The sequence below is a fragment of the Panthera uncia genome, chromosome D4 (assembly GCF_023721935.1).
Source record: "Panthera uncia isolate 11264 chromosome D4, Puncia_PCG_1.0, whole genome shotgun sequence".
Lineage (NCBI taxonomy): Eukaryota > Metazoa > Chordata > Mammalia > Carnivora > Felidae > Panthera > Panthera uncia.
The window spans coordinates 77502789-77528743 of NC_064807.1; the positions used below are offsets into that span (position 1 = coordinate 77502789).

Genomic DNA, 25955 nt, shown 5'->3' on the forward strand with positions numbered 1-25955 from the left:
GCATAGTGAAAAGGAATCGAGGGGCTCCCATTTCATTAAGAAGACAGACAGATATTCAGACATACGTCGATAACTAAATAAGACCAGGTAGAGCAATAATAAGTACTATGAACTGAGGGAGGGAAGCGAAGGAGGGAGAAGGTCCTGAGACCATGTGTAGAAGCAAGGTTTCCCGTTCGTGGTCAGCAACAGAGCTGATGTCCGGCCGAGACCCCACCAGTCACACATACACCTAGGAAAAAAGCCCTCCAGCTAGAGGGAACGGCCACTGCAAAGGCCTTGAGGTGAGAACCAGCCAGGATGCCTGAGGAGCAGAGAGGAGGTCTACATGGCCGGAGCTCGGTGAGCAAGACGGGGAAGTGATAAGGACAGAGAAGTAGGCGGGAGCCAGGTCAGGAAGCTCTGATCTTACTGTAAGGGCAATGGAAATACGCTGGAGGGTCTCAAGCATGGAACGGAATGATCACTGTGGCACGGGGCGCCTGGATGGCTCAGTCCGTTAAGCGTCCAAGTCTTGACTTCAGCTTAGGTCATGCATGATCTGACGCCTGGGGAGTTCGAGCCCTGTATCAGGCTCTGCACTGACAGCGTGGAGTCTGCTTGGGATTCTCTCTCTCCCTCCCTCTCTGCCCCTCCCCTGCTTGCTTGCTGTCTCTTTTAAATTAAATTAAATTAAATTAAATTAAATTAAATTAAATTAGATAAAAACAAAAAGGTCACTTTGGCCAAAAAAAAAAAAAAAATCACGGCAGCCTCTCTGTGGCAAACGGACAGTAGAGGAGGTCGTGCTGCCGGAGTCCAGGTGACAGACGGTGGCGGCCTGGACCCAAAGGGAACTCCTAAGCAGAAGGCTGGTGTTTCCCTGACCGATCAAAATCCTGGTTATCCCAGAAAATTCACCAACAGCTCCTAGCACTTACTTGTTAAGGGAAAGTCAGGTCCCCAGAGGTCGGCTCCCGTGTTTACCGCCACGCCAGCGGCATGCAAGGCCGGCGTGAGGGTGCAACGCGACCGGGCACGTGATGCCCGGTGTGCGTGCCGGACGGGGGTGCCGACCACGGTCGGGCCTGCAGGAGGGCCCTCGGAGCCACGAGTCCACTGTCACGGGCCTCAGCGGTGCACCATGAAGGACAGCTGTCCGGAGAACAAGACGGAAGATCCAGGCTGGTGTAAGAAAGCCTTTTCTGACACTACAAGTGGCCAGCGCGGCCCGAAAGCCTACAGAACAGTCACCTGCAGGGCACAGGTAACGGAACCACGGATTGTCACAAGCTTGCCCCCTGGCAGGCAGGGCGTTGGCCCAGAAAATGCTTCCTGGAAAAACGTAACTAGGTTTGCGTTTTCAAAAATCAGGAGACTTAGAATATAATTTGGGGGCTTCCGCTGAAAGACCGGAAGGCTGAGAGCCCCTGTGCTCTCAGTTGGGCCTAAGAAGCTCCCGCCCACCAGCAGGGAGCCCACCTGCCCACATGCCCACCACGGCCCGTTGTTCTTCCCCCTTCGTCCCCCGTCCCCCCGCTCACATGACCCAGGCACATCCCTAGGCGCTCCCCGGAAGGAGAGCTGCATCTTCGAGCTCTGATGTGACGTGTGGGACCCCGACGTGGAGAAAATCCTCCAACTCTCAAGCGTCAACCACGGGCACCTAACTCCCTGTGACAATCAGCCAGGAGGGGCACTAGACATGTGCCCCCAAGAGGATGCGCGCTAGGAAAATGCTGGACGGATGCCAGGGACTGGGGAAGGGGCAGCCTGCCTGAGCTTACACTGACAGGATGCTCCAGTCCTATTTTAGCTACAGAAACGCCGATGAGGCTCAGTCCACCGACAGGAGAGACAGTGGGGTTCCTGGCTCTTGCCAAGAGTCACGGGCAGGAGTTAGCGGCTCCGTTTCTCTGTCTACACTGGAGGAGAGTGCAACACTTTCACTGAACACACACCACCCGCCTGCCATTTTCCTTAAACGGTGTTTTCTTCCTCCTCGCGGCTCCCGAGGAAGTGGCCGGAGAGGCCGGGGCCCTGAGAGAGGAAAGCGCGGCTCCTTCTGGCCCCAAAGCCCAAGCAGCTGTCACGACGGACTCGGAAGAATGGGAAGCGGGGAGGGGGACAATCTGCTCCCAAAGGTTAATTTTAAAAACACGAACGTGCGGAACGTTTCTCCTTTTTCGTTTTAAGGCAAACACCCCGAGGTATTTCCTCACACAGGATGACCGCCGGCAGATATGAGGAGAAGAGAATTTCAGTTCGAGCTCCACATAAAACCGCGAGTCACGACTACAATGGCAGTTTTTAAGCTGCTGCAGAAACCGGAAGAGACTCCGGTAGGGCTGATTCCTCTCGCTGACAGCCAGACACAGCCCTTCCCGGGGCTCCCAGGACCGATTCCAGAGGAAAGCTCGCTTTCACTCTCTATACTGGGCTTGCACGAGGCTTTGCCGACGTCCCCTCCCAGCCACTAGCGTGCAGCCTAATTACTTAATTGCTTGACTGGCACGATTCCTTCCAAGACATTTCGGTGGCTCTCTCGGCTAAATTACACAGCACCGCCATCTAAATCCATTTAGCAAAATGAGTTTGTTCTCCCCTCACACCCGAGAAAGAAACCACTACCGGGGCCCCATGTCTACCTGGATTCCAGTAACAACGTGGCCTTCTCACTGAAAAACGGGGCAAGCAAGTTCATGAGTTCGCCTTCTTCTAGACTCCGGTCTCCGGGGCAGCCAGGCTTGTGGGCGCCGTCGGAATCTAGAATATTGGAATCCGTGTGCCTCAAATATCCATTTTTGCGACCTCCTTTGGAATAATCCTCCACAACCTGCAAATCAGAGTATCTGGTCAAAATACGGACCTGGGAAGAAAGTGAGGGGGTGCGTGCAGGAGAGAGAGAGGACGGAGGCAGAGAGCGCATCAGCAGTGCAAGCCAGCCAGAGGGAGAAGGAAAGCAGGAGAGGGCACGGAGCGGGCTCAGGCTCGAAGGTCCACACACGTGCCTTGCGGCGGAGGGGCTCCCACAAGAGCACGGACAGGTCTACGTCACTTCTCCACAAAAGAAGTTTGTTCCCTCATCCCACAAAAGAAGTCGGTTCCCTCATCCACAAAATGGGGAGAACACTGCCACTTCCCCGGGGTGACCACGAGAAAAAGAATGAGAGGAAGGGCCGCGTCCTGCCCACCAGGCATGTGTCCCCCCGCCCCCTGGCCAGCTCCTAGCAAGTTCTTCCTAGGAAGGGTAGGGAGCCCGTGCCATCAACGACCTTGTGGACATCTATCATCTACGTCTTGCAGTGTATCCTCCCCGTTACCTATCAGGAAGGCGCCTCACTCTTTACAGATACATCCTAATTAACATGACTTTGATTTGTCTCATTAGGAAAAGAAGAGAGTTCCTAAACTCCCAGGAGGATGTTATTTACGGATCCACCTTCTTGGGTCACCGAGGGCCCCGAAGGAGTGGTACCGAGGACGCATCTAGTTAAAGCTTGTGCTGGGCATGTCTGGAGGTGCTGCAATTAGCATTCTTTCTCCCCCTTTCCAAAGCTGTAAATCTCTTCTATCCGTCTATAAATAACTCCCCTTGACTTCATTACTGGTGATATACACACTAGCCATCACACCCCTCTCTCACACTTGTGAAATGATTAAGATTTTTAAATGGAAGACAAGACCCACACCAACGAGCCGTTATTTATAGGGTCTTGTTTGCCACCAACCCAGTTATTACATCCATCTAAATAAGCAACTTCCAAAGAAGGAAAGGTCTCGGAGACGCTAATAAAAAGAGTGATAGCATTTACCGAGCACTTGGTACACACCTTTCTATTTAAATATCACAGACACTCCAGCAAGGATGTATTAACTCCCCTGAGAAAAACTCGGGCTCGGGGGTTAAGCAAGGGTCAACGGAGGTCATGAAGATACACAGCAAGATTTAAAATCGGCACCCACTCGGAGCTGCTCTGCTCACCCAAACCATCCACCTCTTAATGGTCTCCCATTCACGACCACGAGAACGCGAACACTCTGAAGGTCACAAATGCCAAGCCTCCAGCCTCCTGTCTCCCACTGTGCCCTGGTCTCTCGGGTTCTTTCAAGTTGGGAGAATGTTTGTTCCAAATGCCCAGTATGGATGTGACTGGAGGAACGTTCTACAGGGAAGGAGTCAAATTCTCAACAGTGCCCAGACGACACGAAGCTGGGTTCCGTATCAGGAGACCGGAGGGGGCCCCCGAGAAGGGAGTCCTCACACTCCGGTCATGATCTGGGACTTCGCAGCAGTCCAGGGACAGGGCCCTCACCTCGGCTCTGCCACTGACTTGACGCTGTGTCCTGGAGAAACCCCCTCCCCTCACAGGCCTCGATTTCCAACGCACGAAACAAATGGGCGGGGTTAGATCTCTAAGGATCTGACCAGGTCCAACATCCAAAGCCTGTTATTCTCTTACAACAACCCTGTTTTTACTGGCAGCCCTACGTATGTCCTCCTGTCCCCTGACGGGCTCTCCGCCCCGTGTGTGGTCTGAGAAGAGAGAGACTCAGTGTCTTTGCTCTCCACTGGCACACGGCAAACACTCGACACAGGTACGAGGAACAGAAAAGCCAACGGATTCATCCCAAACTGGAGGACTGGCTTGGGCACAGCGAGGGGAGGACGGAATCGGGGTGGACCGCCACGTTCCTACCTTGTTGCTCTGCTCCGAGAGCTGGTCGCTCAGGAAGTTATTCTCGTCATCCTCTCCAAGTCTGGTCGTGTCCTCGTCCTCCTTGCTAGCCAGAAGCTACATGGAGCATGGAATGGTGTGAAAACGCAACCCAAAAAAGTGCGTAGCATGAATATGTATGAATAAGTCAGCGATGTCTTTTTTTTTTTAATGCAAAACAAAAAACAAACCAAAAAGGAGGCAGAAACGAATGCCAAAGCCGATGAAATAAAAATTAACCAAAGTTAGAGATGCTGGTTCTAGCCAATCACACGCAGCTGCCCAGGATCGGGCATAATGTCAGGACAAAGGCCCCGAGAAATGACGAAAGCCATTCCCCTGCCCTGGCAGGCCCTCCCCGAGCTGCTGTAGATCGAGCATGCTGTCTGCTGTGCTGTTGCCACTCCTGCCGTTGCTAAATTCATTTTCAGATTATATAAAAGTAACAAGAGTTCAGGAAAAAAGCTATTGACGGAATTGAAAGTATCAAATAGCAAGAAAGCAGTAAATGAAATTTATGTTCTGCCAGATTTCTGCATCACGTCTCCTATTTAGCCCAGCACATAAACCTCCTTCTGGACTGTCACAGAGCTGAGATGGACAGTCCCAACAATGCTGTCATTCTGTTGACAAAAAAGTCCTCATCGCTAATGAGTATTGACCTTGCCTGACGGTAACTTTATGCTTTGGAGACGAGGAGCAGTCTTTTATAAAGACAGCATAAATCCCTAAGGCTTTAAAGAGGAGGAAGGCCCAAAGCTTCTGCACTGTGCATTCTCCAGAACGGGCAGTACGACGTTCCTGAGACGGCCAGATCTCAGCTCTCCGGAAGAGAGAAAATTCCAGTCCTGGGACACCTGGATTAACCAAATCAAAATGGGAGAGGAGAGGTGGCCACACCCAGGGAGCTAATCAGTCAGAGCTGTTGCAAAAATTATACTAAACCTCTCCTCACCGATGAAATTGTAAGTTCTGCACTCAAGTGTCGCTTGCTGAGTCACTTGCCGGGCGTGTTGTGCATGAGATTTCTAAGGTTCTGTCTCTATAGTTTTACTTAGCGATTCCTACATCCAGTCCATAATTTTCCCAGACCAACTTACGTTTTTCTGATCTTCCTTTTATAGGAAACCCTTATTTTGGAAGAAAGCAAACAAAACAAAGCAATTTGCCTTCATTAAGTCATTTTCTAGAAACCTTCTCAAGACCAGAACACATTCAACCTAATCATAGCCAAATCTGCAGTCAGGATCAAACGGAACCAATGATCTCACAAATGAGAGCTCCCTAAACTACGAAACATTAAACAGGCCGGACGCGTACGAATATATTCACCAAGGCGTCAAGTTTCTCCACGCGGGCCAGGGGCTTCTCTCCCTCTACTGGCATCTTCCCTCGTTACTAAAACACTCTCAAGTGATAAAGATCAACCAGGGCTCTCAAACTTGTTGGTGGGAGTAGAAGATGTTAGACTACTGTGGAGAAAGTACTGGCAATTTCCTACAAAACGAATAAACCTATGACCCAGGAATTCTACTCGTAGGTATTCATCAAGAAGAGTGAAAACCTCAAGATCTGTACGTGAGTGTTCAGATCAATTTTTATCATAATGTCCCCAAACCAAAACAATGCAAATCAGCAGCAGCGGAACAAAGAAACAAATTTTAATGTATCTGTGAGATGGAATACTACTTAGCAATAAAAAGGACTGTGTTGTTGGTTCACATAACAACACGGATGAGCCTCAAAAAACAGAATGCCGAGTGCAAGACGCTTTACACAAAAGAGTCTACTTGATGATTCCGTTCCTGTGAAGGCCTAGCGCAGGCAAAACTAACACATGGGGGTCGGAAGTGGAAAAATGGCTGGCGGGGAGCAGTGAGAACTGATGAGAAGGGACGCTGAGGGGTCTGGCGGAGGCGTGGGTTACACAGGTACATACGTTTGTACATCTGAGCAAACACAGACTTACGATTTGTACATTTCAATGTACGTAAATGTAACCTTAAAAGGAAAAATAACTGTAAACACATACTGAAGTTAAGATTCTCGTGTTTAAGTATTTCAGGGGAACGGGTATTTGTAACTTACATTAAAATGTATCAAAAAGATCAGATGGAGTGAATGCGGCGGGACATGTTAACAGCAGGATCTAGGTGGGGAGTGTGTGGGTGTTCACCGTCAGGTTCTCCTCACTTGGAGGTGTTTAAATTGTTTTCAGGATTGGGGCGCCTGGGTGGCTCAGTTGGTTAAGCGTCCGACTTCAGCTCAGGTCACGATCTCACGGTCCGTGAGTTCGAGCACCGCGTCGGTCTCTGGGCTGATGGCTCAGAGCCTGGAGCCTGCTTCCGGTTCTGTGTCTCCCTCTCTCTCTGCCCCTCCCCCGTTCATGCTCTGTCTCTCTCTGTCTCAAAAATAAATAAACGTTAAAAAAAAATTTTTTTTTTTTTAAATTGTTTTCAGGATAAAATTCTGGGGGAAAGTCTCTCCCATCTTTAAAAAACAAAACAACAACAGTCTCCCTCTGCTCCCGAACAGCTCTGGTCACTGAGCGTTCCCTGCCCCTCTCCAAGCTTCTTGAAAGAAGTGTCTATCCCCACCTCTGGCACTGTGGCTTTTGTCGCTGACACTCTCTACTGCACGTGAAAGGTCCCCAGAGACCATCCGACACGGGAGACGGAACCCACACTGGCTCAGGGAAGAGGCACAGAGAAGCTCATCCCTGACCCTGTGGATAAAGGAAGGGTCTCCCCTTAAGTTAAGCTAAGCACAGTACTGTTAACCCACGTCATTCCCAGTTGAAATTTCAAAATCCTTGAAGCCATTCTTCATTTCCAGAACCACAACCACACCACTACCCCATACAGCGAAAGCAAGATCAACGTTCATTTCTCTTTACCTCTGCCGACTCGGTCAAAATTAAAAGTAAACTCAATTTCCAGCAACGGCCAAGAAATTAAATGTTGTGGACAGAGAGAAATGTCCCTCGCTCCACACGTGAATGACTCACTGACAACTTCCCACCACTTTTTTCTGGTCTTCAGACAGTACTTGACCCTAGTGGACACCCCTCCGTAAAGCATCGCTCCGTAACGTCTGCACCATCCTGGTTCTGCCCCAACCTCCTGGGTTACTCTTTCTTGACCTGCTTTTCGGGCTCTCCTTCCTCCTCCAGGAAGAATTACCCACGACCTCAAAAGAGAAGGCCGGACCCCTGTCCGCTCACTCCCTCGGCACACCGTGCTCTTCCTTCGCAGTCCTCCCCACACCCAGGGGCACCTGCCCCTCAGCTTCTGTGCCCAACGTAGCAGCCGGGGCAGGCCCACGTCTGCGTTGAGTTCTAACAACACGGGTGCACAATGAAGTACCTGCTGAAAGAGCAAAGGAATGAACAGAGTCTTTCAAAATGAGAGCTGAGACCAAAAAGTATTCGGGATTACCTCTGGTCTTGCTGCCCCAAGGGTGTCCTTTGGAGCAACAGAAGCTCATGACACATGTGGACTCTCGGGCCCCATGCCAGACTGACAGAACCAGAATCTTCAACAAGATTCCCCGGGAAAGTCACAGGCGCGGTAAACTTCGGCAGCACTGGCCCGTGGTGTCACGAAAACACGGAACAGGAGCCAGAAGAAGGCTGCAGGCCCAACTCGGCCACTAACTTACTAAAAAAATTAAACGAAACTGGGGCGCCTGCGGGGCTCAGGTGGTTAGCATCCGACTCTCAGTTTCGGCTCGGGTCACGATCTCACGGTTTCACGAGTTTGAGCCCCGTGTCGGGCTCTGCACCGACAGTAAGGAGCCTGCTTGGATTCTCTCTCTCCCCCTCTCTCTACCCCTCTCTCTACCCGTCGCCCGCTCATGCTGTCTCTGTCTCTCAAAATAAACTTAATAAAAATGTTTTAATTAAATTAACTGTTTTACTGAGTGCCTACTACACGCCAGGCACCGTGCCGAGGGCTCTTTATCCATCATGTAAAATTCATAGTAACTTAGGAAATTAGACTGTTAGAAAGCGCCTCCTTTTAATGAAATTAAATCTGCTTCGGACAAACGAAATTGTATTCTGTTACTAATAGCAGAATTTAACCAGCACCTTCCACTTCGGAGTACCATGTCTGTCCTCTAGAGTCACACAAGGCCTACTTCTGATTCAGAATGACAGCCCTTCCAATTTCTGCGTTCAATTAAATTATGCCCCTCAATCCGTGTTTGCCCTCCAGGAGGAAAAAAATTTAAAAAAAAGATCTTAGTTCTCTAGCCGTTTCTATAAATGGTGACGTAAGCAAATAGGGATGTTAGTCCTCATAGAGACTAAGCCCTTCTGCGCACTAATGCACGTATCCGACATCCTGCCCCTCAGAGGGGACGGTGGCACACATCACACAGTTCAGGGTTTGCCCACAAAGCAGGCTCAGCAGCACCCTGACTGCCGGCTGCCCCAGTCACTCCTGTGCATCAATTCTCAAGCACATAAATTAGTAACCAGTAAACAAACATGAAGAGACAGCAACAAACCGATCTGAGACTATTTTAAGGCACTTTTAAAACCAAGGGACACCTGTCCTCAGTCTTTTGTTTGTTTGGCTGGTTTTGAAGCGAACGGCCCACACGCGGGGAGTAAGCGTGGTCTTCGCCAGCTGGAGGGGGCCCATTCCAGGGCATCCGTTTTGAGGACAAACCCGACAAACCGTATCAAGGGCCTCCCGCTGTTCAGACCCCTTGTCAAATTAAAAGTTGCAGGGGGAGCCCCTATGAAAACAAACTGTATGCTTTTCTATACCTGTATCTTTCTACATCTGTACTTTTGACCTAGAAGTTACGTATCTGGGATACGTAATACCCAATACAGTCCCAGGGGAAAAAAATCCTAAACCCAGAAAGAGATTTGGGTCCAAAGACCCTCATCAGGTAATTGAAAAGAGTGACTCTCTAGAAACCATCTACATGTCCAACAATAATCAGGGGCTTAGTTAAATTTCAGTGCCTTCATTAGGTAAAATAAGATGCTATGTTGGAATACAGCAATTGGGAAGAAACAGGAAACGAAACCATATATGCGTTGTGGGCCTGTACATGTTCATACACACAAACAGAGAAGGAAGGATTCCAAAATGTTAACTAACTATGCGTGTTTTAAAGTGACAGGATCGGGGTAATTTCTTTTCTCTATTTTAACCCAATGCTGTGGGTTAATTAAACACTGGAGAAAAATACTGAATTTTAAAAACACAAAAGCGATTTGCTTCCCACCGCCTCCCTCCCCCGCCCCGCCTGACTCTTTCTCATTCAGCGGGAATGGTGCCCAGCCCCTGCTCCGCGAGCCCGGCTGCTGGGACAAGGCTGTGCATAGCCTGGGCGTCTCCAGTCCCCCTCCGAGCAGAACCACACGCGCCCCCGGGGAACTGGCCTGGGGAGAGGCAGCGGCCCCTCTCTGCCGGCCCACCCTCACGCCCGCAACCTTTCGGCTCAGGATCACCGTGGGAACAGCCTCCTTCCCATGCGGATCTTGGGATCCTCCCATCCCATTCTGGGGGAAGATGGAACACTGCTACACAGGACAAATGTATTCACAGGGAACATCAAGCTGAAGTGCAATCTGACAAATGACTCAAATCCGAATCGGCTGGTTATTAAGATCTCAGAGTGGGAAGAGGAAAAAGCCTCTGTTCTCCAAAGGACATAATGGGACATTTAACAGATTTTTTTCAAAGGGCAAATGAACAAACAAACTCGCCATTTACGACTCAAATGAAGTGGGTGAAGAATGAGCTGCTTATTAAAAATGCTGCCTTGGAGAAAACAAACCAAGAGACTTGTTTCTCCCTAAATGGATTGCAGATATTCTTAGTTTCCAAAATCATCTGGAGCCCGGGAGACTACGATCAATAACGTTCCCTCCCTCAAAGACAGCAGATGGCCTGAGCCAAACGTAGATACCTTTGAGCGGCTCCCCCTTTGAAGGCGGGAGGAGACAGCTTCAAGGCTGACGGATCTTTCCCGGAATGTGGCAACGAGACCCCCTTTTACCTGGCCAGCTAGGCCGAGTTCAAGACAACCGTCAGCAGGAAGACTGAGGGGCCCGGGACCCAGAGACAAAAGGGCCTCCCGCACCTCGTGGCCAGTACAGCCCCGGTCCCCTGAAAAAGGCTTCACAGACGCCCGGGGCAGGGCTCTTCCCTCGGGGGAGCGAGGCCAATTAGGGGCTAAAGGGAGGGACAGGCTCTTTCTCAGCGACACAACTTCAGGCCCCCTTCTGTACGCACAGGCCGAGAATGGAGAATCGGACGCCCGGATGTCACCAGGCCAGATAAGGCTTCCCCGGTCTCTCCACGGGGCTGGACAGCTAATAGAGTGGGCCTCTCACTCGCCCTGCGGGTACACGAGCCCAGCGAACCACACGCTCTCTGCGGTCCTCGAAGAGACACCGTGATTTAACCTTTCGTGGCCCTTCCGGGCTTTCCGATGCCACCGGCAGAAAATTCCCACAGCCGGGAAGCCGGGCTCGAGGGCTGTGCTGGCACAGGCTGTGTGCTCCCCACCACGTCCCCTGTACAAGGCAGAGCGCAGGAGTCCCGGCTACGTGCGCGAAGGGACGACACATCCAGTCAGAGCCACCGGTCCAGAGGCCGAGTGACAAGTTGCAGAGAATTCAGAAGATTAATACACCAAGAAAATGAAAAATGTGTTTACACATGTGCTTTTCCACGTTAACAGAGTCATTCATTAAAGCTGCATCTACGCCACCCAAATTACCTGGGTGATGCGGCGACTCTCCGGATCCCTCTGAGGCCATCCCACCCATCCAGATTCACCATCCGTGGCCCAGACCCCAGGGCCCGACTCGGGAGTCAAAGGTATCAAAATACGCCCAACGTGTCCATGCAGACAGAACCTGGACGTGAGGAGGACCTAGCAGGGCCCTCAAAACCACGTCCAGCGAAGGCAGCTTCTACAGGGGCCTCCTCAGGACAGGTGCCGTCTGAGGACATTCAGGGGGTGGTTACCGTTTTGTAGTCGGCGCGTAACACGAACGTTTCTTCTTACCTCTGATTGCTCTGTTGCCTCAGGTCCGTCACCCCCCTGGAAACCCACGCAGGAGAGATCAAAAATGGTTTTCTTCAGGTGCTGGTTGTCTGTATACAGTTCCTTCACCAGCTGTATCAGGTCACTAACCTGAGAGACAAGAGCAGAGATAGAGCTGGGGACCCACAAGCCGACCTCAGCGCCCCTGAGCCCGGGGCCCTGCACACAGACCTTCTCCTGAGCAGACTCTCCAGCATCTCCATAAACCACAATTATGGAGACTCAGGCAGCTGGTTCCAGACTTCAGGCTAGGCGGGGTACGGTGAAAAACCACCAGCATGCCTGTGTTCTAATCCCACGGCCACCGCTTCAAGGCAGAATGATCCTGCACTAAGCCTCCATTTCCTCATCTGTGGAATGGGCTACAGTGGGGATTGAAGGTGATCACGGTCACGGTGCACTGAGGACGTTGGCACCATCTACGTGCCCCACTAGCGACGGCTAATACGATCTCTGCCTCGTACCTGGGGTCCTCTGGAGGAAAAGCCCCGAGACGGACATTTCTGAGACTGCATCAGTCTTCTTTCATAGCATCGACCTTCTTCTTTGTATACCTACCCAGCGATGTCAGTAATAATAATCGTCTTCCATCACCAAGCAATCGACAGCTACCAAAATACGCCCGCAAGCTTTAGTCATTCATTCCTTACAAAACTCCTGAGGAGGTGGACAGGCTAGAATGACTATCCCTATTTTACAACAAGGAGCCACCGAACAAAGAAGTTCGTTGCCCAAGGTTCACCCGCCGGGGGTGTCCAGGGGCCTAAATGACATACGAGGATGGCCAAGGTGCCTTGCCGCGTGGGGAAGGGCAGTTGCCCCCGCAGAGGCAGAGCGGGCCTGGAGCTGAGCCCCCAGAGCCCCCAGACAGGGCTTTGCTGGACCAGGTACATAAGCAGTTCACAGACGCCACCTCCATTCCCTGCAAGCTTCAAGTCCCGCCGGCCAGTCATTTCACAGACTTCCTAACAGAGTAATCGTTAGCCCCTCAGATAAAGTGGGACGTCCCACCCCGACTACACACAGATGTCTAATACAGCCAAACATGAACACAAACTGGACCCACCCCGCAAGGCGGGAGTGAGAAGAACAAAACCCTCTGACTCCGCAAACACCTGCCGAGTGCCAACCGTGAGTGACCTGGTTCCTGGCCTTAACGCTGCCGCAGGTGCTGTCGGCGATCCTCGTTTTATCTTCCAAAACTAAAAGGCCTTGGCGCTCCGTGCTCCGCTCCTCCCAAAATCCTGAAAAATTTTAAATTCTCCTTTCGACTTTTTACTTTTAGTGCCTTGCACCTACTCCATCTCTTGCTGCTGAAAAAGTCCTCCACCTAGACAAGCTCCTATTCGTCCTTCAAAACCCACTTCAGGCCTCACTTGCCGAAAAGCCTCCTCTGATCAAGTGAGGATCCCCCGACCCCCTGGCAATTAACCCCTCCTCCTCTGCTGCCTTTGCGACCTATACCCTGCACACCCGCCTACCTCAGCGACCCTCACCCTCCACAATGCAATTACTTGTGCACGTGTCTACTACTCTACCAGAATGTCAGCTAGCCCAAGGCAGAAACCGAATCTGTCATACATATATGGTAATTTTGTAATAAATCAGTCTCCTCTGAGCTCGCATTTCCTACTCTTCGCAGTGGTTCTTAGGCTCTTGAAACACTAAACCACTCTAACCACACCAACAACCAACAGGTTGAGAAACTTGGTTTCTAGTTTTAAAAAAGATTTACTCAGCAAACCTGGACCTTTATTCTTTCAAAAAGCAGGTATTAACTCCCACTCTGTGTGGTAGATACTGGAAAATGAAAAATAAATAAAATGCAATCACTAACTTCGAGCCGCTCACAACCTGATGGGGTCACAGATGAGTAACCAGATCATTCCAGGTCATTATGAGCATGACACGAATGCAGTCAGGTCTGAGAAGAGAAGAGAATGACCTGAGGGAGGGATAGAGAGCATTTCCTAGAAGAGATCAAGACTGGGCCGGGCCTCAAGCCTGAGAAGGAGGGTATCAGGCACGAGGGAGGGCACGGGAGGTAACATACACCAAAGGAACAAAGACCGGCCGAGAGAGAGGGAAGAAAGGAGAGGAAAGGGGCTTTCACAATCTTACACCTCAGGATCAGGAGCCCAAGACACAACAAATAACCAACAAAGCAAGGAAAGTTAACAGGTCAATACCTTTTTCTTAAGTTCTTCTTGAGAAAAATGTTCCACTTGAAGTCGATTGTGCTCTTCAAGGCAAATACTCAGATAAGATGTTTGATCGCTATAAAATGAAAATGGTTCTTCTACAAAAAAAAAAAGGGGGGGGGCCATGGAGAGCAAAAGAATATCAGAAATAGATCCTTCCAAGACCAATCCCAGTACAATCCACGTAAGGCAATTTGAATTGGGAGAAGGGGGGCAGGGGGTTGCTACAAGGGGGAATAAGTACAAATAGGGAGTTTAATGCACCACCTTTGGAGCAAAAGTAATTTTCCCTCTTTCTCTACAGGCTGATATCTCAATGTATGGTTTCATCATGGGCTGCAGGCGTTCACTGCGGCCTTTTCTGAATTATAATTTGCACACGAAGTGCTGCACCTAGGGAGCATTCTGAGCGGCACAGGCAAATGGTGGTTTCGGTTTAAATGGGGGAGTGATTCTGTTTAGGTAAGAAAACAGGAAAATGAGATGTGACCCTCAAGGGTAACGCTCCAGGGAAATACACGTGCCCGATGTATCTTTCACTGGCCCTGGAGCCCTCTGTGGTAGTGAGCACACCAAGTACAGAAAATGGGCTGCTAGATCTAAGAAAAGAGAATCTCCGGTCACCTACGTTAAGGGTCTGCTTCCTCTGCAGAAAACCCCCCCCCCGGGGGGGGGGGGGGGGGGGAGCGGGCCAAGTGCTGCTGTGATGAGCAGAGCAATGCAAAGACCACAGGCTCCTCACCCCCTCACCCTGTGTCCCTCCCTAATGAATCCCTTTGTGGTCACAACGCTAAACGCAAAGTTTCAACGCGAAACGGCAACCTCCAGGCTGTGGGTCTGTGTGGTGCAGGCTTTGCAGTGGGTACCCCGGTAGGCAGAGCCCAGACGTGGTGGGCCCTGAGGTGACGCGGATCTAGAAACACCAAGTGATGAGAGCGCGGCAGAGGCAGCGAGGTACCACCCCCCGGCACACCCTGTGAGGCACGGACATGACGCGCTGGGCCTTTGCACCAAGGCCAAAGCCAGGTGGACGCAGACTGGGAGAGCCAACGTTAACACAGAACCCAGAGGAAATCCCGTGCCTTCCCCATCCCCTACTTAAGTTTTAGGACTTTCTTCAAGCTCAGCCAAGGCCCTCCACGTGGAAAAACCAAAGGGAAACACATGCAAGAGGGCACGTACCTTCCCGCCTCCGAAAGTCACTGATCTGCTCCTCCAGGGTCCTCTGCAAATTCCGACAGGAGAGCACATCCTGCTCCAGCTGCGTCCGCAGCGCGAAAATGCTGCTCAGCTCGGCCTGCAGGCTGTTGATACTTCGTAAAACAAGACACCAGGATTTTTTTTTTAAGTTCTTAGTTAAATTCCAGTTAGTCAACACGCTGGGTAATACTGCTTTTAGGTATGGACTAAATACAGTGATTCAACACTTCCATACATCACCCGAAGACACCAGAAATTTTTACGCAGACCTATCTGTGTTTCAAATGACAAAAGCCGGGGCGCCTGGGTGGCTCAGTCGGTTGAGTGTCCGACTCTTGATTTCAGCTTGCAGTTGATGAGTTCGAGCCCTGTCAGCACAGAGCCTAGTTGGGATTCTGACTCTCTCTCCCTCTCTCTCTGCCCCTCCCCCGCTTGCTCTCTATCTCTCTCTCAAATAAAAATAAACTTTAAGTAAATTAATTAATTAACTAATTAATTAATTTAAAAAATGCAAAAGCCAGCAAGCCTCCCTTTGATTGTTATGTCATCAGTGGGTTTTTTTTTTATTGGTTATGAAAGTTGGATTTACTTGTTTATAGAAAATTTAAAATACAAAAGTATAAGAAAACAAAAATTACATTAACTAACATTAATTAACTACCAGTTAACACATGGCAGACTACATTTCCTTGTTTAAGATTTTATTTGTTTTTAAGTAATCTCTAATCCCAACATGGGACTCGAACTCACAACCCCGAGATCAAGAGTTGCATGCTCTACTGACAGGCAGCCAGGCGCCCCCAGACTGCATTTCCTCCCAATCTTTTTCCTTGAGTGTTCACCCTTACAAGGTGAAAATAGTACTTGGTGTCAGATACTGAATTGTGCATTCCTCACTTAAATAGTTCCCTACATTTTTGGAAATTATTTGCAAGCATCATTTTCAGTGACTATGTAACATTAATCAAGTAAACTTCCCACCGTTTATTCCAACTCATCCTCTATTAGTGGACATTTGGGTCATTTCCAAGTTTTTACTACAGGTGTAAATAAAAAGAAATAACGTAATTGCCCAGAACACTTCTCTGTTTGGAGTAATGCCTCACAAGGGCTTGGGTGTGGATGGGGAGGCTCTCCAGGGCCTGCGTGTCACCTGGCACCCAGGCTTCAGAAGAGGGGACAAGTGAGAAGAGCGAATGTGTCATTCCTGAAAGAGGTAGTACTGGGGGTAAAAACAAGGGGAGGGAGGGAAGGAAGGAAGGGAGGAAGGAAGGAAGGAAGGAAGAGAAAAGAAAGGAAGAAAGAAAAAAAGAAAGGAAGGAAGGAAGGAAGGAAAGAAAGAAAGAAAGAAAGAAAGAAATTAAAGAAAGAAAGAAAAGAAAAGAAAAGAAAAGAAAAGAAAGAAAGAAAGAAAGAAAAGAAAAGAAAAGAAAAGAAAAGAAAGGAAGGAAGGAAGGAAGGAAGGAAGGAAGAGAAAGAAAGGGAGTTGATAATGGGAGGAAGAGAAGGACCAATTTAGGGACCAACAGAACTCCATTGTGATAGGTCAGCCCCATTCAGTCTCACATCTGGGTCTGTGTGACACAGCGTGACCTGCACAGAGAGCCTGCATGACACCAGCAGCCCAGAATTCACAAGAGGCCATGAAAATGCATACCTCCCAGAATCTGCAGGAATCTGCTGTCCAACATAACTTCTGGAAGTTAGAAGTGTTCTGTCTATGCACTAATATGGTAGCCACGGGCTAAATGTGCCTATTGAGCAGTTGAAATGTGGCTAACATTCTGGGGAACGGGATGCCGCATTTTTCTTAATTCAGATGTAAATAGTCCCATGGCTCGTGGCCACTGACTTGGGGCAGTACAGACCCACCAGATGGGCTCTGGATTCCTACTGACGTGGCACCTGGCAGGGATCTGAACTGAGTGCCCCCAGCTCTCAGAGGAACAGAGACCCCGGCCAACGTCTGAATAACATAAGCGATGTTTCACTGAACATCTCTGTGCCTAAAGCCTTTTCACATTCAGGTTCGTTTCTTAAGACCAATTCCCAGCAGTGCAACTGCTGGGTCAAAGTACATGAACATATTTTGGGGCACCACATTTCCAAGCCACACTGCCAGTGCGGAGCCTGCTTGGGATTCTCTCCCCCTGTCCCTCCCCCGTTCACTCACACATTCTCTATCAAAATAAACAGATAAACTTAAAACAAAATATATGAACATTTTTCGAGACTAGCAAAACACCTTAACACATCAGAAAGCCTCCTCTTTTAAATACTGAGAAATACATCACTCTCTGTCCAGCGTCTGACCTTTGGTTCCTTAAGAGGGTCCATCAACACCTTGAAACCGCATGCGAATACTTAAGAACATGTGGGTTTTTCTAAAGAGAGGGCCCATGAGCTTTCATCAGATTTTTCAAAAGGGATCCAGAGCCCCCAAAGGGTTAGCATTAGCAGCAACTGCTCCTGACGTCTGGGCTTGAGACTCAAGCCCCACTCTCCTTCAGAGATTTCTTCCAGCTCCACCCCTCGAACCGCGCACATAAATCAACATACATCAGAAGGAAAATAAACCGTTATGTCTAATCGTCTATGCTCGCTGCTTTGACGATGGTTCACTGTGAAGCAGCCTCCTTGCAAGGGAAGGGGCCCTACCAGCAACCTGTGCCTAGTTCCATTTCAAGACAATCATAATGATCAATTTGTAAGGCTGATGGAAAACCTCACGGAGGTGTCACAGCACTCGCTCGGATGCAGCCGTGCTGCAGAGACATTTCAGCAGGAGGAAAAAAAAGGAGCGTGTTTCCACGCAGCTCTTGCGATGAGGGCGGAGGAACGCGACCGGCTGCACTCCCTCCTCCGTTTCCTGACAGGGTGAAAAGTACACCGCTGTTGCTCCTGTGCCTGTCATTTATGTTCCCCTAACTCCAGGGCCTTTTCCAGGTGTGAGGAGTTGGTGGAACAAAAGGTGTTTCGCCTGGAAAGAAACAAAAGCCCTGCGCAGTCCTCCTTCTGCAACGTGGAGGCAGGGGGAGGCAGAAACGAGGAGCCGGAGCCAAGCTCCCGACGGCACCACCGCTCCGGACCTCGGGCAGGTCGGTCAAACTGCCGGAGCCCTGCCTTCCTCATCTGTGAAATGGGGCTGATACCTTTCCTTCGGGACTGTTCTGAGGATGAAACGAGAGCTGCACGGGAAAGAGCTCAGCACAGGGCCCAACACACACGAGACAACTCGACAGGCGTTTCCCTCTTTCCATACATCTGAGCAACTCCCGACCGAAAAGAGGGTATTTATGAGCCAAACTTTCTGATTCTCGGGAGTTACAGCAGTGATTCCCATCTGGGGACAATTAACCTCCCAAGAGATATGTGGCACTATCTGGAGACACTGTTAACAGGCCGTCACGCCAGGGCAGGGGAAGGCGCTTCTGGAAGGGAGCAGTAAAAGCTGAGATAGTGCCAAGCACCCCACGCGGCCCAGGACCCAGAGAAGCTGCCCAGGTAACCCGACTTGGCCCGCTGCCCCCGAGTTTCCCAGCTTCACCGGCCCCGCCCCCTGTAAAAACGCCGAGCTGCTGAGGCTTCTGGAAAAGGCCCACTTTTACAGAGTGACGCCTACTCCCAGAATCTCATCGGCATGTTTCCATTTTCTCTAAATTCATTTCAGATCAACAAATCTGAAAATTATGTCATCTCTCAGAAGACCAGGCGGGGGGTGGGGGGCCCGTCCACTCACGGCTTCCTGCGTGGCTACTCCGCCCCAGCCGCGGTGACAGGCACGGGGGAAATGGAGCTGAGCGACACAGGATCCCACCCGGAGGGGGCGCAGGGTCCCCACGAGGAGGCAGGCCAGTTACAGACACGTGCCCAGAGGGTGGCAAAGGCAGCTGCGAGGGCAGAAAACTCAGGACGACAACCATCCTGGGGACAGCCTCCTCACGAGGGTAGCCCTCCAGATGAATCCTCAAGGACCTCTGGGAGACAAAGGCAGGCTGTGGAAACGGTGCGAAGGCAGAAGCAGGAGGGCACACGGCCCAGGCCCTGGTGAAGGAAGGAATGGAAGACCATTCCAGCCAGAGTGAAAGTCTTAGAAGGAGCAGTAAGGGGACCAATACCTTAACTTTTTATTATGGAGACTTTTAAACAGACACAAACGAAGAAAGCTAATACAATGAGCCCCTGCCCATCTACTCACAGCCCAGCCCTGACCACCGGGCAGCCATGGCCGCTCTCGCTCCCTCGGTGTCCCCAACCCACCTCCCTCACTTCTGTATAGTTTTGAAATGAACCGTATCCTCTCACCTGTAACTACCCCCACTGTGCAGAGAGAGGACTTTGTGAGGTGAAAAATCACCGAGGTCAATCCCGCACTGGCGAACAGAGGCCCCGGACAGAGTGGGCCACCTGCCCGCGGACACAGAGCCGGGACAGAACAAGAGCACTCGCCCGCGGGGGGCTCTCGTCACCACACCTCACGGGCACCAAATCATTTCAGCAGTTCTATAAAGACACAAGTCGCTCCAGAACCTTGTATGAGCCCCTGGGTTCGGTCACTCACCACCTGTGTAACTTTGGAAAAGGCACTCAACCTCCCTCAGTCTGCGTGGCCTTATGGGAAATAGGGTAACAATTGTTACGAGGTAACACACATGGAAGTGTTTCTAGATCTATTAAGAAGGCACTATAGATTACTGAGAAATTATTGTTATGTTATTTTTATCCTAAGTTCATTAGAATAAAAGAAATCAACCCCAAAGTCAGATGCTTCTCGATATAAAATAGGTTTACCCGATTTAAGTCAGGCAACCATCATCCAAGCATCATCTAAGCTTCCTGACCAAACCAGGATGGCTTTGCTGCCTCAGACGCCAACCGTATTTATTCGGAATACGTGTGTCTACGTAGGAGTGTGAGGTCCAAACAGTAACCTTACCTGTCTGGGTTCTGCAGAGATTTTACCAGGTGAGTATAGATGTCCTGCTCCTTCTTTAAGACTTGAATCAGCTCTTCATAGTCTAATTGTTGCTTTTCCTGGAAATGACAACGGGCATCTGACATTAAGGGGAGAACTGTAAAAGAGTCCATCCTGACGTTATGCAAACATATGTGGGTAGTTTCTAAATCCAAACGGAGGTGATCCCGGGTGCCAGGCTGCCAGGCAGGCCACGGTCGCAGAGCACCACCTGCAGGAGGAGTGGGGAATGACTGCCCGCCACGTCCCTCGGAACAAAGCCGAGTGCTGTGCTTCCAACACTGAATGGCTGCTATAAAAGGATCATCGCTGTCACCCGATCCACCAGTCGTGAAACCGCCTCCCCTCCAAGCGGCTGGTCATCGTTTTCGCAACACCACAGAGAACGCCTCTCCACGTTGCTCTTGCCCCAGAGGATAGAAGTTCATCAACCAAAAGGGACAAGGGACTTACATTAAAACAGAAAAGGCCAAGTGAGCCGCTTCTAAAGGCATCCGGAACAGAATGATGACAAAGGGATCTAAGGGGGATCTCTGGAACCTACTTATGTGACCTGAGGTAGCCAGCTAACACCAATGGGTGAAAGTTTGAAGACTATCAGGATATTTACATAGGCTCAAAACACCTCAAAATGCTTACCAATTACAAAGGAAAAAGAGTAACCATATAGTCAAGACACCTAGCAGGCGCCACCTGCATAAAGCCGTCAAAGTCAGCGTGGCCGGTAATGAGACAAATCTAAATTGGGGACCAACAGGCTGCGATGAGAGGATATTCCCACCAAATACACCTGCCTGAACCCGATCAACCCAGCAACGTCAGACAAACCCAACCTGAAGGACATTCTACATATGACTGGCCTGGACACTTCAAAATTATGAAGGGCATGAAAGTCAAGGGTAAGACCGAGAAACTGCCCCAGACTGAAGACTAAAGAATCACGACAAAGCAACGTGCAATCCCGAATCAGATCCTCTGGCCACGAAGGGCTTTACGGGACGAGCAGTGAAGCACCCGTGAGTCTGAGGATTAGAAGGCGGTGGGGAGTCGGCCTAGTCCCTGCCCTTGACGGCTGCACCATGGCACACAGGACAGTGTCCCCGCTTACGGGAAATACACGCTAGGGGACTCAGAGGGGACAGGGCTTCTCGTGGGCCACTTGCTCTCAGAGGCCTCAGGAAAGGTAAAATCCTTTATTCTCGAAACCTGCCTATAAATTTGAAATTATTCCAAGACAAGGGAAGAACGCTAAATAAAGTTAACATGCACAGACTGGGGCAGCGTCCTGCGTGGACGAGATGCTCCCTAAATGCTCGAGGGAGGCGCTCAGGTCGTGGGGAGACTAGAACAGCAAGCAGCCCTTGTACTTCCCACTGACCTATGCCTTCTCCTAAAGTTAAGATACCACCCGGGACAGGGGTGGAAACCTGACTGGACCCGAAGGAGCACGGTTACTGCACCACAGCGGTGTTGGTGTTTTCCTGTGACGGTGTCATCCCAAAGAAATACAGGGACCCTGTATGTGTTACAGGCATCTCAAGTTATCTTAAAATATTCATTTTACCGCCGCTTCAGAACCACAGCGGTCACTATACTCACCATGTGACCCCGTCGTTTAACGCGTTAATAAAGAAGCACCATTTCCAAAGCAGATTTTTTTCAATAGTCTGATGACTGAATTTCAAAGTAATTGGCTTCCTTTATAATCCCGTGCATATATTTTATGCATTGGAAGACCTTTCCAGGGAAGAGATCCCTGGCTTCCGCAGACTGCCGCAGGGATGCAGAGGGCAAGGAAAGGTTAGGGGCCCCTGACCCGCGAGAACACCGCCAGGCCCCTCGCCCTGAACAAGACAAGGCAAAGGCACCACCTGCTAATTAAGGGGTCCAAACGCTAAACCACCAGCTCGATCATGAGAAGTTAGGTACCCAGACTGCTAGAAATGTCGGGCCCTTTTGTAAATCACGCCACATGGCCCTGGCACAGGGAGCTCCCATATGCCTTTTGTGCACAGCAACAGTGTCACGTGGGATTCTCTCGGCTCCCACCTGTACACACCATGTGCGTCAACAGAGGGTCCCCGAGAAGAGCCCGGGGAAGAATTGAACAGGATAACAAGACGGTGTCAGCCACTGTGCTCAGTGCTCCCTGGGCATTTTCTCAGGCCTCCCGACAACCCAGGGAGCCGAGGTGTCACCACCCTCCTCGTTTCCGCGATGAGGGAGCTGCGGCACAGAGGGCTGACGGCAGCCAAGGTCAGGTGGAGAGGCAGGGCGCGGACCCAGGCAGCCAGGCCCTGAGGCCTGAGCTCTTCAGTCCAGCCATCCACGCCCCAGAATGGATGCGACGCACCGGGGCGCTTGGCAGGGAATCACTGTCACTGTCAACCACATGAAAGGCAGCCAACAATGATGAAGAAAATTTTAAAAACTACTGCCTCTTGCCTGAGCAGCTCGGTCGGTTGAACGTCCGACTCTGGCTCAGGTCGCGCTCTCACAGTTTGTGAGTTCGAGCCCCGCGCTGGGCTCTCTGCTGTCAGCACAGAGCCCGCTTCGGATCCTCTGCCCCCTCTCTCTCTGTACCTCCCTTGCTCGCGCTCTCTCTTCAAAATAAACAAACGTTAAAACAAACCTACTGCTTCTTGAGCACCTACCATGAAGGGCAGGGATAGTTAGGAGGGTGTGATCTTACTGTGTGACCTTCAGCAAGTTCCTCAACCTCTCTGTGCTTCAATATGCACACCTCTAAAGGAAGGTGATGATTCTACGTCGCTCACAGGGCGGTGAAGGAGACCGAATGAGCTCATCTCTACAAAGTTCTCAGGGTGATGACCGGTACAAGATAAACACTCGATAACGTCAGCCATAACTTCTGTTCCCACGTTCTGGCGCTATGCTAGGCACTTGGGACACAGATTGTGTCTGATGGAAACCAGGGAAGCGTGTTAGTCCTCCCATTTTTCAGATGACGAAACTGACTGTCTGACAGGGAACATTTGTTTGAGGCCGTCCAGCTGACAAGCGGCGGTCAGAGTCTGTGCTTACATATGTAACTGCAAAGCCAGCCAAGAAGGGCTAGGAAAAGAAACGGGTAAATACGGACTTCTGTCGGATGGACTGGGCTCCAGATGTGGAGTGTGTGCGCCCAGGCCCCGTGTCTTAACCGGAGGGTGGTGGGCGGGGCCCCAGAGGACCACCCGCTGCAAGGCGAGGGCCCGGATGCCTGGCTCAGCTCCCCTCCGGCCTTCTCGCCGGCAGCTCTTTGAACCCCCCCCCCCCCCTGCCAGCTGCCCACACCTGCACTTCCCTTCCCCCCGCTCTTCCTCCTCAGTGGGACGGAGGAACCCCTCCATCCGAGCTCCAGAGGAACGACCCCCGCCCCCGCCCCGCAGAGACCATCATTCACCCCTCTCCACTGACACACTCCCAAGCACCTTACGGGGTCTGCTTAGGCCAAATTCTCACCAGGAAGCCTTGCCTGACAGAGAAAAATGCCCTCTTCCAGCGCCCACGGCACTGGTTCACTTTCACCCCGGGGCAAGCGTACCAACCACCTGCCGACAGGTCCGACGGCCCCTTGTGGGCAGCCATGTCCCAAGCCAGGAACAGTACCTGGCACAGACCAAATGCTGCCACAGACTGGTGCCATCCTGCTGTGTAAGGGCCTGGGTGAGGGGCACCACTCGGGTGTTATGGTGATGGGTGTTATGGGGATCCCATAACACCAACACAAGGACGGGCGTGCAAAGTCCTGAGCGCCAGGGAGGAAGAGGAGACGTCACTACTGAGCAGGGGCAGGGAAGGCGACACCACAGGGGCTTCTTTAGGGATGTTTAGGAGTCACCCAGTAAACAAGGACACAAAAGCCACTCCAGGCAGATGGAACAGCACGTGCGAAGGCACGGAGAGAGGCACAAACATGGCACTTTCAGGAATCTGCAAGAAAATGGGTAATCTGCACGAAATGGGTAAGCGGAGAACACAGGGACCGATATGGATCTTAAGAGCAGAGATTCCTGTGGGTATTTTGCATAATGGAAGTCAGAGTGAGTCAACGTCTTCCTAGAAGCAAATAGCTCACCCATGTTAAATAAATGAACTCTTCAGAGCCATTTGGGTCCCATTTCATCATTCACCTACTCCCCTGTGTTGAATCATGCCCCATTAGAATGAAGTCATCTGGCTCCCTCAGCAGATCTCACAAACCAGTGGATCTCCTCAGCGTAGAGGCAGAGGGCCAGGCTGCCCAGAAGGGAGCGACAAGCAGCCACCCCCACCCTCCCTCCTGCCCCTCCAGACGAGGAACAAGACACAGCCCAGACGGGAGGTCTCTCACCCCGAAAGGAGAGTATGACTGCCACACACCTACCTGTGTCTGACTCTGCAGTCGTTCCTCCACAGCCCTTGGAATGACCACCCAGCTCACCCCTCCTCCCCTCTCTCATCTGAAAACTGTCCCTAAAACACAGGGGCAAGACCCTGGAAGCCCCCTGTGTCAGTGAGCCAGCCCCCTGGACCCACACTGAACCAGTTCGATTTTCTCTCCGGATTCAGAGACTTCAACTGAGAAACCAGAAGTCTGGGACGCTGGGTGTGCATCATGTCAAGGACAGAGCTCGAGGGTTCAAGACCTCTGCTGCCCACGGGGCTGCCACAGTTTCACCCTCCCCGAGACACGGCTACTCAGCTCTCCCAACAAATACTCCCTCCCACTGTGATCGTTTTGACCACACTACTCAATGCTGGATTCACAGCTTGCAACCAGAAGAACCTTAAGTAATGCACTTACATTATTTCCAATTCTATCAGGAGGTAAGCATGCAATTCCCCCATTTACAGGTCGGGAGGGTGGGTTTCAGAGAGATGAAGGGACTTGCCCAAGGTCATGAACTAGCAAGAAGAACGGGCGTTCCAACACAAATCCTGGGCATTTCCTACTCTGCACAGTTTCCTTAATGACTAGAAGGAAACACATGTCATGCACAGACCACAACCTGAAGAGGTAGCAGATATGTAAAGAGAAAGCTTAACGGCTCACTTCTTGGTAAGCAGGGCAATTTAGTGGCCTGCTAAATGGATGGTGTCTACTTTGGTAGCTATGTCACAGCTCGGCAACAAAGACATTTGTTTGGATACTCAGGAAATTCAGCAGCGCTGTCCCAACCATGTCAACAGCCAAGCTATAAATCTTTGGCTGAGGCAACTTAAATACGGTCAGTGTGGTTTACTCTCTGTTCTTCAATTCCCTGATCGTCCAGCATTAATTCTCAGGATCACACAGTGATCAGAGGCAACAGAGACTGCCCAGACTCCATGGAGACCTCATCATAGCCTCAAGTTCTTTGTAGAAATGGGCAGAGGATAAACCCTAAATCAACACAAAGTGGCCGAGGGCACAACAGGAGAAATCCACGTTTTCTACAAAGAACGAACTACGGTCTAAAAAGCATACCTTTCTCGTGGGGGGGGGGGGGGGGGGGAGGGGCACGAGGGGAAGGAAACTGCAGGCTGCGCCCAGTCGGGACTACCTGAACTGACACTTTAGAAATTTATAATTCCAAAACGATCATTTATAATTCCTTACCCACAATTAGCAATTAGTCTTGCAGAACAGAATTAAAGCCTTTGCGAAAACACTAAGGCATTTTAAGGGCACCTGGGTGGCTCAGTCGCTCGAGCGTCTGACTTCAGCTCAGGTTATGATCTCACGGTTCATGGATTCGAGCCCCTCATCAAGCTCTGTGCTGACAGCTCGGAGCCCGGAGCCTGGAGCCTGCTGCGGATTCTGTGTCTCCCTCTCTC

At 50.8% G+C, this 25955-nt stretch overlaps 1 protein-coding gene across 7 annotated transcripts in view; it reads right to left on the reverse strand.

Annotated features, from left to right (window-relative positions):
* CDK5RAP2 (CDK5 regulatory subunit associated protein 2) overlaps nt 1–25955 on the reverse strand; it is a 169401-nt gene that overhangs the window by 63107 nt on the left and 80339 nt on the right. For 6 of the 7 annotated variants that reach the window (XM_049627905.1, XM_049627940.1, XM_049627912.1 and 3 more), the window contains 6 exons: nt 20115–20212; nt 15161–15291; nt 13967–14076; nt 11739–11867; nt 4680–4775; nt 2628–2815 (listed from right to left, as the gene is read on the reverse strand). In XM_049627905.1, coding sequence (XP_049483862.1) covers nt 2628–2815; nt 4680–4775; nt 11739–11867; nt 13967–14076; nt 15161–15291; nt 20115–20212 — 752 coding nt within the window. The remainder of the gene's footprint in view (nt 1–2627; nt 2816–4679; nt 4776–11738; nt 11868–13966; nt 14077–15160; nt 15292–20114; nt 20213–25955) is intronic. The other variant, XM_049627920.1, reaches the window with a different exon arrangement.